At 41.8% G+C, this 16,920-nt stretch overlaps 1 protein-coding gene across 2 annotated transcripts in view; it reads right to left on the reverse strand.

Moving 5' to 3' along the window:
- Window positions 1-917: 917 nt before the first annotated feature.
- The window catches only part of arhgef2a (Rho guanine nucleotide exchange factor (GEF) 2a), a 55,603-nt gene continuing 39,600 nt past the window's right edge, over window positions 918-16,920 (reverse strand). Inside the window, exons 17-22 of one of the 2 annotated variants that reach the window (XM_040188299.2) lie at window positions 10,747-10,833; window positions 8,862-8,911; window positions 5,412-5,462; window positions 4,902-5,228; window positions 3,559-3,694; window positions 918-2,694 (exon numbers count right to left, since the gene is read on the reverse strand). In XM_040188299.2, coding sequence (XP_040044233.2) covers window positions 2,666-2,694; window positions 3,559-3,694; window positions 4,902-5,228; window positions 5,412-5,462; window positions 8,862-8,911; window positions 10,747-10,833 — 680 coding nt within the window. In that variant the 3' untranslated portion in view covers window positions 918-2,665. The remainder of the gene's footprint in view (window positions 2,695-3,558; window positions 3,695-4,901; window positions 5,229-5,411; window positions 5,463-8,861; window positions 8,912-10,746; window positions 10,834-16,920) is intronic. The other variant, XM_040188300.2, reaches the window with a different exon arrangement.

The following is a 16,920-nucleotide window of genomic DNA, read 5'->3' on the forward strand; positions in this document are numbered from 1 at the left end:
GGAGCGGAGCAGAGCAACACTGGAACGAAATAAATGAAACCTGCTCACTGCAACCAGAAAAATAAAAGACATATTGCTCAGTAGACCCGTGTGTCCGTGCGTCCTTAACGGATCCCGACGGTGGTAGTGATATCGCAGCTACAGCATCCTTTTCTATTATGTGCCCGGCCCAGTGTCACCTGAGTGTGCTCATATACTGTATATGGCGACAACATTATGGTCTATGTATAATTCTAGTAAATTAGCAGTCATTGATAATAAACATATGTTCTCAGAGTGAAGAAATAACATATTTGTATTTAATTAGATCTGAAATATCCATCCATCCATCCATTGTCAATCCGCTTATCCTGCACACAGGGTCGCGGGGGGGCTGGAGTCCATCCCAGCCAACTTCGGGCGATAGACAGGGTACATCCTGGATTGGTCGCCAGCCAATCGCAGCACAGAGACATACAAGATACATACATTCACATTCACACATCTACGGGCAATTTAAAGATCCCAATCGACCTGATCCCCAGAGCATGTCTTTGGACTGTGGGAGGAAGCCGGAGAACCCAGAGAGAACCCACGCAGACACGGGGAGAACATGCAGACTCCACACAGAAAGGCCACTGGGCGGAATCGAACCCAGGACCGTCTTGCTGTGAGGCAACAGTGCTAACCACCACGCCACCGTGCCGCCCGATCTGAAATATATTGTTGTTATAAAAAAGTTATTGCACCAATCTCTACTTCCCTTCACTTAAGTTAAGCATGCAGTTTCCACAGAAATGTGCTCAGGTCAGTCTCAATATAAATGGATGTACATCATTAGATATGAGGGGAATTAATTAACAGAACTGCAACAGCATCATCGTCAGTCTGCTTTTACCCATCTCCAACTGGGAAATACATTTTTCAACACTGACACATTTTTATAACATGGTTTTATTTTTTATGTAGTAATACATTTTACACAAATGACAATGTTTTACAAAAGTACTGCCCTTGTTTTATGTTCGGCCTTACAGTGTCACTAACAAATAAAGCATCTACTGACTTCATAATACTTCATTCGTGTTATTACAATGTAGGCATTGAATGGTATTTGCCATCGAACAATCGAATCATTCTGCATTTTTAGGCAGAGAAATACCACTTGGCGATTGCTGACTAAAATGCATTCAGCAGAATAGTACACATGCAGTTGCAACATTGTTAAATGAGGTCAACCGTGGAAAATTGCAAATCTACGAACGGTGCTCAAACCACTTTTTACGTTTAAGAAAAAGCTATATTAAAGCTATATTATGAAGATAATGTTAAATCCATTTGTCAGAGTTGTGTTTACCTGCTCCTTCTTTGTGTTACTCCATTACAATCAGTCGGTTCTAACATGCAATAAAACCATTTAGAACTGAATAAAGAAAGCCAAAAGCTATTTTCTACTTCAAGATTAAGAAAAGAAAATATTAGGTTAGAAAACATGCAAAACAACCAAGCCAAGCAGATACTATCTCTTTAAATCATCAAACGTAAAGCGCCTATGAAGTTGGCAGGACTATGTTCCAGTAAGCGCCACCATTTCTGCCTCTAGACACTCGTTTAAACTGCTATGTCTGTGTCTAGTTTTCATGACTGACACCTCTGCAGACATAACGCTGTGTGAAATGCTGTCAACATACATTTGGATACGCTTTACTTACAAATGTATTTAAAATAATCCTCTGACAGTATTGAAGCGTGCTCTGATAAACCTCAATCCATAGCTGTGTTAATGTTCAAGTAGTTAGTGAGGTGAACCATAGAGCAGAGGTCTTCAACAGGGCGGCCGCGACCCCCAGGGGGTCCGCGGAGGAACTGCAGGGGGGTCGCCACATTTTTAGTTGATAATTTTTTTGTATTTTTATTATGGTTTTATTTATTTTTTCAACCATTTTTTTCCCACAAATTGAAATGTTTTCAGAATCTGAATTGTATTTATTGTCTTTAAATACACATTATTTTTGAGCTTTGTTCTCTTGTTAAAAGATGGCTGACAGAACTCTGTAGAATAGGGGGTCCCTGCTCCACGAATCTGGCCATTAGTTTGGGGGTCCTTGGCCTGCGAAACGTTGAAGACCCCTGCCATAGACAACGTATGTGGGTATTAGCATATTTACTTTTAGGTAAGGCGTTGGTTTCGATGATGGACAACATATGTTGTAACAATTATATCTGCGTGCGTGACAATTTTCTGGGGGGCTTTTTTGGGGCCACAAATATCCATAACATGGTTTCAGACAGTTCAAAGATCAGAAAGAGTGTGATTTTGTTTTGTAGTTTTTTTTGCATTCAGTATATAATAACACATGAGACAGAATTTCACGGTCATTGTGAAATTTGACAACTACAACTAATATGAACTCTTGAAATGATCATGAAATAATCTACGTAGGGGGGCATCATCCCTTTAATGTTAAGGCTGCTGAATTATCGCAACACATTGTCTACACGGGGATGAGATCGAGTTGGACTAACCAAAAAACACAAGCCAAGTCACAAGCCATATCCTGAAAAGAAAAGCAGCTAAATAAAAATGAAGATTTGCCAAAATGATAGACATGCACAAAGTTGGAATCAACTGATTCATAGTCAGCCAGGGTTTCGTGCTCATTAGCACTGTGACACACGGCCTGAATCAGAGCTCCTCTGGAATATCTTGAAGGTCTGAAAAAGAGAGAAAAAAAAATAAAAAATCAGCCCTTGAGAAATTCTGTGGGAGGGACTATCGAAAAATATTCAAAGCCCACACATTATATTGTGTTGTTCTCTTCCCTTAAAAATTTTTCATTGAACAAACAAGGTTATAAATTGCTGAGATGTGTCTGAAAATGATTAAACTAAATCGACTACAAAAACAGAAATATATTAATATTATATCAACCTAAGAAATGAAACAATAATATTTAGGAAATAAATAACTAAACAATAAGGCGGCATGGTGGTGTGGTGGTTAGCACTGTTGCCTCAAAGCAAAAAGGTCCTGGGTTCGACTCCACCCAGTGGCCTTTCTGTGTGGAGTCTGCATGTTTTCCCCGTGTCTGCGTGGGTTCTCTCCGGGTTCTCTGGCTTCCTCCCACAGTCCAAAGACATGCTCTGGGGATCAGGTTAATTGGTGACTCTAAATTGCCCGTAGATGTGTGAATGGTTGTGTGTCTCTGTGTAGCCCTGTGATTGGCTGGCAACCAATCCAGGATGTACCCTGTCTATCGCCTGAAGTTGGCTGGGATAGACTCTTGCCCCCCCGCGACCCTGTGTGCAGGATAAGCGGTTTGATGATGGATAACTAAACAATAGCTCCCGCAGGGTGCTAAGAGTTAGTTATACTTGCACTTACTGTTGGGCGAATCTGAGGAAGGCAGTTGTAAATTGATAATGATTTACAGACCAAATGTCTAAAGAAAACTGTATTGCTGGTTGGTGTTAACATTACTGTATTGACTCTTTCTATACCTGCTTGAAAATAGATAATTAAACCAAAATCAGACATGTAAACTTTGCAGTCATTGTGTGTTATGTCCTTAATCTGACCCTTGGAGCTTTCAGATTCCGTCCCATCATCATCATCGGACGTCATGTCTACCTCCAAATCTATGCAGTCTTGGAGGACATCGGATTGGTGGGAAGGGTCATGGCTGGCCCACATGGCGTCGGCTCCGGTTAAGACCTAAATGAGAATAAAAATGTAAATCTTTTATTCAAACTTGTTGTTGAAAGTTGACGGGTATGATTACTTCAATACAGAAAGATAAGGGATGTTTGGGAAAATACGAGACAAACCCCGTCCCGTATTGATTCAAAACGGGGCATGCTATTTTATTCTCAAATACGGGACGATTCTGTATTTTAAAGGACGTGTGGCAACCCGAGGTAGGATGTGTCCCCCGAATAAATGCTTCTGAACAAGGAACTAAAAGGTAGGATATTCCTCACTTTAATGAATACTCTACATACTGAAGAGGACACAAACAGGCTGTTAAAGAAACAGAATCCACAAAAAGTGGTAGGAACACACACCGTCTCTTCGTCCATCTTGAACAATTTTCACCTGAATCACCTCCAAACCACACCCCCGATGCAGAAAGTTGTCCCACCTCAGAGACACTACACATTACATTAACCACTTCCGGATCATTATAAACTAGGGCTGTCAATAGATTAAAAATAATTAACTAATTAATTGCACGTTTGGAAATTTCAATCACGATTAAAAGGTTTTAAATCTTACAAATTACATCAGAAATCTTGTCTATTAGACACAAACTACACACGTGATCATCTTGGAAGCAGAATTTCACCGATTACAATGAACTAGCGACTCTTCCTGCTGTTCTCGTCCAGTTTGATGTGCTCAACTCTTCATCATTTAACGGCTGTGTTTGCCGTCAGTCTCCTGACATTTAGCCGGGATGTTTTCCAAACCACCCTTTAGGGACACAGTGGTGGTCCTTTGCAGACCGTATGCCGTGCAGGGTAGATGTTGAGTGGATGTAGCCTAGCAGCTAGCAAAATGCTGTTTGACACGCGGAGGAATTCCTCTGCACAGCTTTCTGCTGCATGTCACAACTCTGTTTATTTTACTGCAAAAAGCTCTCTTCAACTACTGTCTCGCTCTCTCCGATCTAACTGACTGCAGCTAGCGGTAGTTTCATTTCCGGGGTCAACCGGAAGTAAACAAAACTTTAACTGCGTTAAAATATTGACATATTTATTGTATTAATCTCGACCACATCAATCGCATGGATTAACGTGCTCATTTTTACGGCCTTAATGTCAACCGATTGTGTGTGGATTCTGTCTGTTGAACCTGATGACTAATTATAAAATCAAGTCTTGTTAGTCTCCTAACTTTGTGAAATTGCAAATGCCCTCACTTGAACAGCCTGTTCCCCTAGCTGCTGGGAGGCAGGTGCAGCCCCGCTGCAGACCTTCATGTGTCGAACATGCCTCTCCAGCTTTGCCCGGGCCCTCTCACTATCCTTGAACCGGCTCTCAGCATCCCGCAGCCTCAGAAGCTCCTCCTGCAGCAGGCTGTGTTGTCTCTGTAAAAGAGCCAGCTCCCCGATGCTTGATGCTGCATTGGCCTCCCGATTCACACCATCTCGCCAGAGAGAGCGCCATTGTGCTCCTGCAGCTGGTGCCCCGTAATTCTGTGGCTGCAGTAACAGCTCCAAAATGGAGTCTTGTTTGATGACAGCACCCTGCAGGATAGGGTAGAGGATTCAGTGGGAAAGATTTTACAGGCTAAAGATGGACAAAATCAATTTAGGAATAATACTTAATCCTTTAATACATGCACACACAAACATGTATCATACAATGTGCTTTCCCAATAAACTGGTACTCAAAGATGTTTAAGAAGAAAGACACAAAAACCCACTCACCTGGAGTGCGTGGAGGTAAACACTGAGATTCACAAGCCTCTGATAGATCCTCTGTTAAAAAGAAACACACTTAGTCTCTCTCGCTGTCTCTTTGTCTCTCTCTCTCTCTCTCTCTGGCCGTGGAGGAGGGGGTGGGTCAGTCACGGTAGCGCGATGTCCATATGCTAGATCAGTGATGGGCAACTGCCGGGCTGCATGTGGCAGCAGCCACAGAATGCGAATGAGAATGCTCTCATTCGGAGTGGCCCCTAGACTAATTTCTGAAAATTAGAAGTGTGTCCTCTACAGCGCCCGATCACTTTTAAGTTGTAATATCAGAATCCACCGCTAGATGGCGCTTCCTATGCTTCCACCGGGTCTTCTCCATCAGCGAGGAAGAGAGGTCAAGCCATGGCGAAAAGCAATGCAAAGAGAAAACCCGAATTGTGTCTTTTCAGGTGAAATGGGAGTGGATTATCCGTTTACCAAATGTAAAGGCAAACCCATGTGCCTAGTTTGCTTGGAGACGCTATCAGCCAACCTAAGTCGCCACTACAACATCTTGCACAATGTTAAATACGAGAAGCTGCCAGGGCTGCTCTCATTGCCGACCTCAAATCAAAAGTACACAAACAACAGCAATTTTTTACCAGAGCCACAACCACACAGGAGGCTGCTTACTAAAGCAAAGAAGCCCTTGTCCGATGGCGAGATTATGTAGAGATGTGCCGTGGAAATTCCCAAAGCGTTTGGTGATGCTAACCTGGTTAAAAACTTTGATACGGTCTCTTTGTCTCGTCGCACAGTGACTCGTAGAATTTTTGACATTAACGATCATGTCGAGGGGAAGATGAAACAAGTTATGCATGACTGCAAGTACTTCTCCCTGGCCTTGGACGAAAGTGCACTTCAAGATTTGAAGTGAACGAGGAGTTACTAAAGATGGAGTCTTTGCATGATACCACCAAGGCACGGATATATTCAACGCCGTTAATAGTGTTGCAAACGCTTATGGTGGCTTGGACAAACTATTGTTACGGATGGCGAGACTCACCGGATTCGCAGGGCTCCTTCAACAAAGCGGAGTGAACTGCCCTATACTGCACTGTATCATACACCAGGTGAGTGAGTAGTCCTATTGATTTGGGGATTTTGAGTGACATGCAGGACAAAGATAGGAACATTTTACCGGGTACTTTATTTATTCCTACAGGAGACCCTCTGCGCCAAGACACTGAACTTTAGCCATGTTACGGACTTGGTGATTAAAGTAACAAATCTCATCCGAAGAGGGAACAGATCCCTCAGTCACAGGAGATTTATAGCATTTTTGGATGACGAGGACGCCACATATGGGGATTTACAAATGCACACCGAGGTCCGATGGATGAGTTGGGGAAAGTGTCTTGAGCGATTTTTTGCGCTGTGCTCTGAAATTCCAGTATTTTTGGAAGAGAGCGTTGGTGGTGATATGAGTGTCTACTGCAGGAAACTCAAAGACACGGCGTTTCTGTGCGACATGGCCTTCCTTACTGACATTACTACACACCTCAATGACCTGAACACAAAGTTGCAGGGAAGTGACCAAACTCTGTGTGACCTGTGTGCACACATCAACGCATTTCAGAGCAAACTTTGCGAATTGCAGTCTGATCCGTTTTTTCAGGCAAGGCGCAATGAGAAGGGAATTTTGTTTTGGAGTCTGCTGCCTGAACGCCGCTTCCCACTCCTCCGAGATTTTGCTCTCTCAATGACCAGTATGTTTGGGAGCACATACATTTGTGAGAGAAGTTTTTCGACAATAAAGCACATCAAGTTGAAAGAGAAACTGGCTCACGGATGACACTCTTTTTTCTCTGATGCAAATTGGATGCACAAAGATTGACATTTTTATCCACTCTATTGTGCGCCAACAGGCAAAGCCACAAGTTTCTCATTAAAGGAGAACCAGTCATGCTAATGGGTGAGGTAGAGCAGGGAAAATGTTAAAATCTTTGAGTTGGATTTCTATGTATGACAGCACTTTGCACTGAAAAAATCACAGTATCTGGTTATTTATTTGTTTGCTTCACTCATTGTCATGTTCAAGAAACCAGCTTGAGATGAAAAGAGCTTTGTGACATGTTGCATACCCCTGCTGGAAGTAGCCATCAGAAGATGTACACTGTAGTCATAACGGGATGGACGTGGTCAGCAACATACTCTGGTAGGCTGCAGCATTTTACCCACGCTATATTGGTACTAAGGGGCCCACTGTGTGCCAAGAAAATACCATTACACCTCCAGCAGCAGTCTGAACACTTGATACAAGGCAGGGTGGATCCATGCTTTCATGTTCTTTTCTCCAAATTTCGAGCACACCCGAATGTTGCAGCTGAAATCAAGACTCATCAGACCAGGCAACATTTTTCCAATCTTCTATTGTCTCATTGTGGTGAGCCTGTGTGAGTTGTTGTCTCAGTTCCCTGTTAGCTGACAGGAGTGGCCCCCGGTGTGGTCTTCTGCTGCTGTAGCCCATCTTCTTCAAGGTTCCACGTGTTGTGTGTTCAGAGATGGTATTCTGCATTCTTTGGTTGTAACGAATGGTTACTCCAGTTCCTGTAGCCTTTGTATCATCTGGAACCAGTCTTCCCATTCTCTGACCTCTCACATCAACTAGGCATTTTTGTCCACACAACTGCCGCTCACTGGATATTTTCTCTTTTTGGGACCATTCTCTGTACACCCTAGATGTTTGGTTGTTTAAATCCCAGTAGATCAGCAGTTTGTGACAGACTCAGACGTGCTTGTCTAGCACCAAATTCCAGACCTTTCAGTTATCAAGCTCCTCTTTTGTGGAACCAGCTTCCACTTTCAGTACGGGGGGCAGATTCGGTCAGCTGTTTTAAGGTAAAGCTTAAAACTTTCCTCTTTGATTCTGCCTATAGTTAGGGCTGGCTCAGGTTAGCCCGGACCAGCCCTTAGTTAAGCTGCTATAGGCTTAGACTGCCGGGGGACTTCTTAGGACACACCGAGCTCCTCTCTCACGCTCTCGTTCTACAATAATCCACGTTTTATTAATGCACGTGACTAATTCAGCTTCTTTCTGGGAGTTTTTTGTGCTTTCTCCCCTAGCAGGTCTCCGGATGGTGGTTCTATCTGATGGTGGTTGTCCCAGCAGTGGTCCAGCCGTGCGCTTGGCTTGCTACTTTATTTGAATAATTTCTGTCATATGAATTGAATGTATTATTCATCTTCATCTTATTCATTGTTCATTCTGGACACATGACATCCATTTTCTGTTCATCTCGGGAGAGCGATCCCTCCTCTGATGGTCTCCCTAAGGTTACTTTTTTCCCCATTGAAGGGTTTTTCGTTCATTAGCAATTTGTGTTAACAAGCAATTAAACAGGTGTACCTAATAAAGTGGCCGAAGATTTAAATATTATGAGATATTGACTAAGCATTCAAAAACCTCACCCCCCCGCTCACCTTTGATGCTGAGAATTCATTGGCTCCGTTGACCAACAAGTCCCGATCACCTGAGCAAACAACAGCAGTCACTCAGAATTAGACGCATATGGAATGTCTTACTATTTAATACAACTCATAAGATCAAGATTGATATGGGATTTTGAACATTCATTTATCAGTTTATTGGGCGGCTGGTCCATAGAGGGCAATGGGGCGTGGCCCCATCTTGAATAAAAAAAAAAAAGATTATCACTTTAAAAATTATATTAAAAATATATTTTACAAATAGTCAATATGTGTCTAATTGTGTTTTTAAAACATGGAATATACCCAGTATTATTTGTTAATTAAGTTATTTGCGCAAAATATATGTTTTTTGTCCTGCACGTCCGCATGTCTCAGCTGGGCTGTGTCCCAGTGAGGCGGGTCTAAGAAGCAGTTTAACCAATCACTGATTAAAGTTGATGAGTGACATATAAAAGTATTTTGCTTGTGACGTGGCACAACGGAAAATTGTGTAACGGAAATTTCATTGTCCTTTTAATGTGAAGTTGCTTGTACCAACTACAAAAGACACCCCCTTAGCTTTTCAGTGCCGTACGTCCTACAATCAGGGCAATACGGTATTTTCTTGGCTGGATCATAGATCAGCCCATTCTTCACTTTTCTTTTTCGTTGTCTTCTCCTCATTTTAGGTTTCATCATCCGTTTTTCTCTTTTGTGTCTATCCTGCAGGTTTTCCTACACCTGCTCTGGTTCCGCCACATCCTTCACTTGCACTGAGCAGGTTGGTTTTATCAAAAGCCTCCACTTGTCACGTGTGTTTGTGCGTCTATGTTGCTTAGTAACGAGCGTACGGTTGCTGAAAGGGGAATCAATAAGTGCACGTTTGCGCGTTTTTTCACCCCTCCTTGTGTGCGTCAACAAGCTTTTCTAGACTCGCAGCCCGTAAGGATGTGATTGGTCTGCTAACTACATCCTTTCAGGAGTCTCACATTTCCGGTTTCATAGCATAATATCGCCATTATTAAAACGAAGAGAGAATGAATCAGATTGAAGAGCTTTTGTCCACTCATACAACCCGTCATTGCCGTCATTCTCTAGGTCGTCTTCGCCAAAAACCGTTACTCCACCCATTATTCTGGCGGTGAATTGCTTTGCAACACGTGCAACCCTTTAAGCCGTAGCAGGACAACTTGTTTTGCGTTTCCTTCTCACGGTGTGGTGTGTGAACTAGTTTAAATGTGTGTGTCTCACAGTCAATGCTTGAGGCTTGAGGATCCTGCAATGAGTTTATTATTTTAGAAAAAGGAGCAGGTCCACATGGAGATCTCTGCTGGGCGACCGTCTGTGAACAGTCCTGAGCTGTTAAACGGTTGTTATGGTACGTTCACCCCGAACGCCTCACCAGTGTTTAATGATTAATGAATATGTAAATAACTAGATATATAGTTATTTACACATTCATTAATATTCTGAATTGTTTGAATAAGATGTTCTTATTGTGTTAAATATTTAACATTTAATCCAACAGTTTAATTGCAAAGTAATAATGCGTGTTTGATACCATTTTTTGCATTGAATCATACTGGTTTACTGAAACTGATCGGCTAGCCCTACCAAAATAAAAATCCACTTGCTGCCACTGCATTTGATCTAAATACAATCTTGATGATCATTGAAACGAGAAATCACACAAGTCTAGTACATGTACATGCTTTGGGTCATCAATTATAATATTATTTAATATTTGAGTTGTATTGTGAGTTAGTAAATATTCCTCCCAACCTGTGCCCAACCTTACCCTAACTTAATTTGTGTCTGTTCTTTGTCTGTGTGTGTGCGTACAGATTATTATGATTTTGTGTCGCTTAAAAGCAATGATGAGCTTTTAGTGACTCACTGGTGTCCTGCACCTCCATGGGGTTGTGATGGCGTGGAAGAGGGATGTCCACCGTGGATCCCAGAAGGAGCTCACTCAACCTGTCAACTGAGGAAACACCTGAAAATACAATCTTTCCTATTTTCAGAACAATTGCAGAATATCGTGGGAAGACGTGATCAACATCTTTGGCAATTACATTCTTGTTTACATTTGTTACAAAAATGGCTGGTTACAAAGTACTAATTATCCTGTGTGACGCTTCTGTGATGATGAAAATAGGTCAAACCAGAGTCACACACTGTTCATGTAGGCTACAATACTTACAGATGTGACGAGACAAAGATGCAAGGACACTCCATGAAAAAATGACTTTAAAAAAACACTAATAATGAAATTAAAAGGGGATATTTTGCCCATTCCAAACAACAATTAAACAAGAAGAAGGGCCATGCTCTAACCATGTGGTCAGAAGTGCACAGCAAAAGTGTGTTTGAGTAGTTTTGGAAACAAATGCCGTTGGAATCTCATTTTACAAATATTACAACAATAGTAATACTAGTGTAGCCAGATTTATATCTGTGCAGATATTTCAGTTTTAAAAATTTGAACAATAGAAAAACCTCACAGCATTAAATTGTTGATTTACAGTTAAGATGTCCTGTTAAATATGCTTCTAATGATTCACTACATGCCTAAAAATGTGTTGTATTGACATTGTGTTCCATCATTACATGGAAGCTGCTTATTATTATTATTATTAGCAGATTTTAAGACAGGTGGGAGGAAGAATACACGTTTACTAGCATTAGCGGTAAACCAGTTTGCCTTGTTTGTGAAGATGACGTGGCCGTAGTTAAAGGATATTGCGTAAGATGACACTATGAGACAAAAAAACTTTTGTGACCTTTCTTGGGAAACCTGTAACCTAAACTAGTCTAGGGTTGTACACGGTTTCTACAGCTGGAACCCATATGTGCCTTGACTGATCCATTTCTTGGTTTTCTCTCTGCCTTTTAAATATGATTGCCTGGGTCCCATTAAGGGAGGGTTAAGGGTGTTCTCCTACAACATCTGTGTTCCATACTAAAATCCCTTTGTGCAGAGGTGTCTTCTGATTGGACAACACAAACCTCTGTGATGTGTATTAAAGCATCTAGTCTTCCCAAGAAGCTTGATCAGATCTTCCTGCTCCTTTGAGGAGAAGCAACAATCTGTCCCTTTTCAGCTGAATTGAGTCATTTGACTTCAGTCTGTTGATTTCTGTATTCTTTATTTATTTATTTCTATATCCTGGTTAGTAATAACTACTTAATCACAAACAAGTTTAAGATACTTTTGATTTCTCATGAGGGCTTAATCCGCAAATTTCCACCACATCAAGTACACCCCATCTTGTGAAAAAGCCTTCCCTCAAAAATCGGGCCATTGATGGGGCTGTTGCAGATCACAAGGGAGAAAATTACCGCTTATAGTAATCCACCACCACCAACAGGTTTTCGTGTCCTTATGGACTCCTAGGTAGTGGAACCCATAATGTCGATTCCCAACATCTTATCTGGGCTTTTGACAGTTTAATCTTTCCAGCCGGTTTCTGATTACCTGCTTTCAGCCTCTGACAAACCCAACAGTCTTGAAAATCCCACTTGAAGGGTTGTCATGATATGCAAGAAGGGTCTTTTGAACTAGACTCAGGGGAATATACTGTAGATCATATAGTGGAATTGGTTTTCTGACATTTATTTTTTTCCAATATACTTTATCTTCCACGTTATCTCCTCGTTTGTGTCCTTCTACTAGAGTAGGCTCCAAGTAATGATCTTTGTGCTGTTCCTCCCAAATTATTTCAAGTGAAAAAAAGGATATCTAGCTCTGTTTTCTTAGGCAGCATCCGATATTAAGATAAAACCTTGAGAGAGCATCAGGAGCACCCCCAGCTTTCCTTTCCTGTATTCCACAATGAAGTCAAACCGTTGTAATGTTAGTGCCCATCTAATCAGACAACTGGTGGTCTTGGTGAAAGAGAGAACCCATTTCAAGGCTGAATGATCAGTCATGACGGTGAAGAGTTTTGCTTCAAGATAGTGCTGCCATTTCTTTAAACCCCAAATGATGGCTAGAAATTCTTTTTCAGTTACAGACCCATAGCGCTAGCATCCGTATAGGCCGTGAACGGTAAGTCAGTATTTGGGTGACCCAAGATATGGGGAGAGATCAAAGTGGATTTTAATTGGTCAAAGGCCTTCTGACATGCTTGACTCCAGATGAAAGGTATTTCCATCTTCCTTAGTTAGTTAAAGGGTTGAGCAATGTTTGAAAAGTCGGATACAAATTCATGATTCCATCTCGCAAGCCCTGAGAACCTTTAAACTTCCTTGGGATTTATTGGTACTGGATAGGATCAGATTGCTTCGACTTTCTCGGGATCAGTCCATTACCAGAGACAATATGTCCCAGAAATCTGAGTTCTTGCATGCAGAATTTAGACTTCTTGAGGTTGATTGTCAGATTGGCTTTGCAGTCAATCGATTACTGTCCGTAGACGCTTAAAATGCTGAGTTACAGATGACGAATAAACGATTATGTCATCTACAAGAAAGGACACACACCGCTGACATAGACAAGACAGATTTTACATTTAATTTCTTTGAGCCTTTAAAAGGTGGCTGGGGTATTTGTGAGACCTGAGTTCTCCTGATCTGGAAACTTTCTTCATCAACTGCAAACCTCTTTATTCCCCCGTGAGTTTGCTGGAGCTGGCAGCAAACTCACGGGTGCTGGTAGGTGAAGAGTAAGCAGGTGTGAGGAATCTGCACTAATTGTCTCCTTCAAAAACAGTGAGCAGGATCCAGGTCAGGGGAAGAAGGTGAGCCGAGCAGAGCTGAGCGGAGCACGGGAGCAGCACGCAAGAGCTGAGCGAAGCTGGAAAGGGCGGAGCAGAGTGCGAACGACGGGCTTATTCCTGCTCACTGCCATCCCCCTTTTTGGACAATAAAAACTCGTTACACCCATCGTGTGTCCGTGCGTCTGTACAGAACCCGTCGGTGGTAGCGCTATCACGGCTACACTAACCCATAGCCTTATTCTACTAACCCATTGCATTAGCATTTAATTTTACTTTATTTTATTACTTGTGCACTGCTGTCTTGTTGTCTATTGTTACACTGTCTACTGTCACGCACCAACCGCCAAGACAAATTCCTTGTATGTTTGACATATTTTGGCAATAAATGTTTCCTGATTCCTGATTAAACTCAAAGAGAGTTCTTAATTGTTTCCTTTCTCCATCTTGCAAGTGAAAATCCGCCACAGCAAGGTTGATGTAATCTTTTACTTCCATCTGCACCGGCTCCAAAGAAAGAAGAAGAGGGGTTTCACCTCTTAGTAAGGAAATTTTTCAGTCTTGGGTTTGCTTTGGTTGTTATGATTTTGTATTCTGTGGGATGTTGGCATTTCCCGACTGGAATGGATAGGTAAAGGGGTTGGACATAAAACTAGGACTTATCAGCCACATTGATTACCATTCACACACTAGAAATAAAATTGAGTCCCAGGACCATACCATAGGCTAGAGCTTTCAGCCTGAGGACAGCAGAGAGAGTGGAAACCTTCCTTGAAGATCCACTGCAAGTTTTCCCCATCCATTTGGATTAGCTGCCTCCCTATTAGCTAGATACAAAAGGAACTTCTTCCCATGGTTAAAGTTCCACTTTGGATCCTTTTAATTTCATCCATAGATATTTGGTGTAACTTGATCCTGTATCAACAATAGCTTTTCCCCGCCACGTATCTATTGAAACTGGTACAAGTAGTTGTGCAAGTCTTAAGGAGGTTGCATTGTGCATTGGATTGTCTGTAGTCTCTGAATTTGATAACTCTTGAGAGTGTTGGTATTGGATAGATTTGTTAGCTTTGACAACAGACACAGAGCTATTTACAGCCAACTACCCTGTTAGGAGTATGGCAAGTACCAGTTGAACTGTACTGTGGGCAGGAGGGCGGGTTATTTTTTGAGAAGGGGTTCAGAGTTTTCATTCCCATTCTTTGGTTGTTTTGAAGCTCTTGCTTATGGTCCTTTTCTGGCCTTTCCAAGGCGAACCAAATCTTTGACCGTGTCAATTCGACCTCTGAGCATACTAGCCAGAAGTGGTTTAGTGTTTTTTAGAATCATTTGAAATATTCCCACTTCTGTGAGAGAGGGGTTCCGTCTTCTACACAGAGTTCAATAAAAAAAAAAAAGTGAAATCACATTCTTCCATTCTCTCATTGTCTTCTCGTTCGTACAAGTTCAGCCAGCTAGTCTTTACAATCTTCTGAGAGGAAGGCTGCCAGGAAGACATTTCGAATTGAAACAAACTTTATATATCTGCGTCAGATAAGGGATGTATGGCAAGATAATCATGGCAATTGGCTAAGGGGTTGAGAGAGTCAGGATCATCGTTGGGTATTTCATAGGTGGGAAAGGTTATCTCTATATAGGCTTTTTTTGATTACCACTGGGCTTGTGTTTTCAGCAGTGGACAGACATGGGGTAGGGCTTGAAGGGTTTGTTTTATCTTTTAGCTCAAGAAAACAGTTTTTCTTGCAGACAAGAAGTTTTCTGTTTGTAACTATTTATTTTCCACTTCCTCCTTTCGAATGATTGATGTCAATTTAGTTAGTAATGGTTTTTGACTTTCTTCAGTATTAATGTTAAAACCTCTGAGCTACTGTTGTACTTCTATTTGAAGTTGCTCCATCATGAAGCAGATTTCTGATAGGAGGGAGGTTTCTGCATGTCCTCTTTCACAATCATTTTTATTCCTTTCACTATTCGATCCACTTCTAATTCCATACATTCTTTATGCTATGTTATCTTGGTGAAAAGTTAGCGATAATTTTGAAAAAGTTGTTTATTTAAGGAATAATGACTTCCTTTCAATCCCTCTGTAAGCTCTTTTATGTCTCGTCCTTGTTGGTTCATTTCTTCCTGCATTCGGTCCCAACCCTCCTGTTTTTTTTCTGCAATCTTATTCAAGTCCTAGGTTGGAGTGGGAATTACTCCTGTGCGGTCACATTGAGACTGCGATAATAAATATGGAGTGGAAACTGTCAGATTCAGAGCGCCTCTTCCTGGATCGGGTGAGGGATGGACATCTTCAGTTTCCCAAACAAGGGATTGATTGATAGTTTGTAACTTATCCATGTAAGGGAAGTATGTGGGACCTTTAGGGGCAGGGACATCAAGTGTCACTAATTGAGGCTGACTAGGAGTAAGTCTGTGTGCACTATATCTATGGCTTGCACAGTCTTCTCTCTAGGTGAATTCTCCTGCTTTTCATCTGGTAGCTCTTTTGATACGGACATATCTTCTTCTCCTGAGTCCACCTCCTCAAGAGCGCCTGGATGGTCCATAGTCTTCTCGGCCTTGTCCTCTCTATCAGAGAGTTTGAGGATGTAGCAGAAGCTATTGTGTCAACAAGTCCAAGTTTGATAGAGCCAAGTTCCATCACAGGATTTGGCAGATTGGAATACAAACTTGGTAACTACTGAACAAAGCTCAGATGGCTTGGAAAGCCAAAAGTTGCAGTAAATGCCCTAACACACAAACCTGATGGCAAACGCAGTCCCGGGTTAACATACTAATACACACATATATTTGGATATTGCATGGTTAATAATTGGGATTAATAAACTGGTTGTTTATGATGGTTTTCCTTATGTTTTATTTTGCACACATTTTCTCATCTGCGTACATAAAATGACAGCGTTGACGTCAGACGGGAATGCATCCTCAACGGTCTTTGTGTCTACTTCGACGAAAATCCGTACCTTTATGTACCTTTTGCAGTGTCAATGTTGCTTTCACTTGTGTATGCGGTCAACCTGACCTACCCTCCAGAGAAAGTACAACTTTGAACCTCTGCAGAACATCAATCAGCGTGGTTACATGGATTCGAATAACTGGCTTAGTCGGACTGAAATCGAATTATCCGTTTCATTGAACACTTTTGTCCGACTATGTGCGGTCCGACTACGATCCGACTAACACCCCTGGATAACTCGATCCGATCCAGTTGATAGTTCGACTATTGCGGCATGTAACGGTGAATCGGATAAGGAACAGGGTCTTTGCGCATGCTTGAGATCCCGACGGCGTCTTCTCTCCGTTATCAAATCAGCCAATTGCGCCATTTGCATTCGCTGTGCTCCTAT

Source organism: Gasterosteus aculeatus, chromosome 10 (genome assembly GCF_964276395.1).
Source record: "Gasterosteus aculeatus chromosome 10, fGasAcu3.hap1.1, whole genome shotgun sequence".
Lineage (NCBI taxonomy): Eukaryota > Metazoa > Chordata > Actinopteri > Perciformes > Gasterosteidae > Gasterosteus > Gasterosteus aculeatus.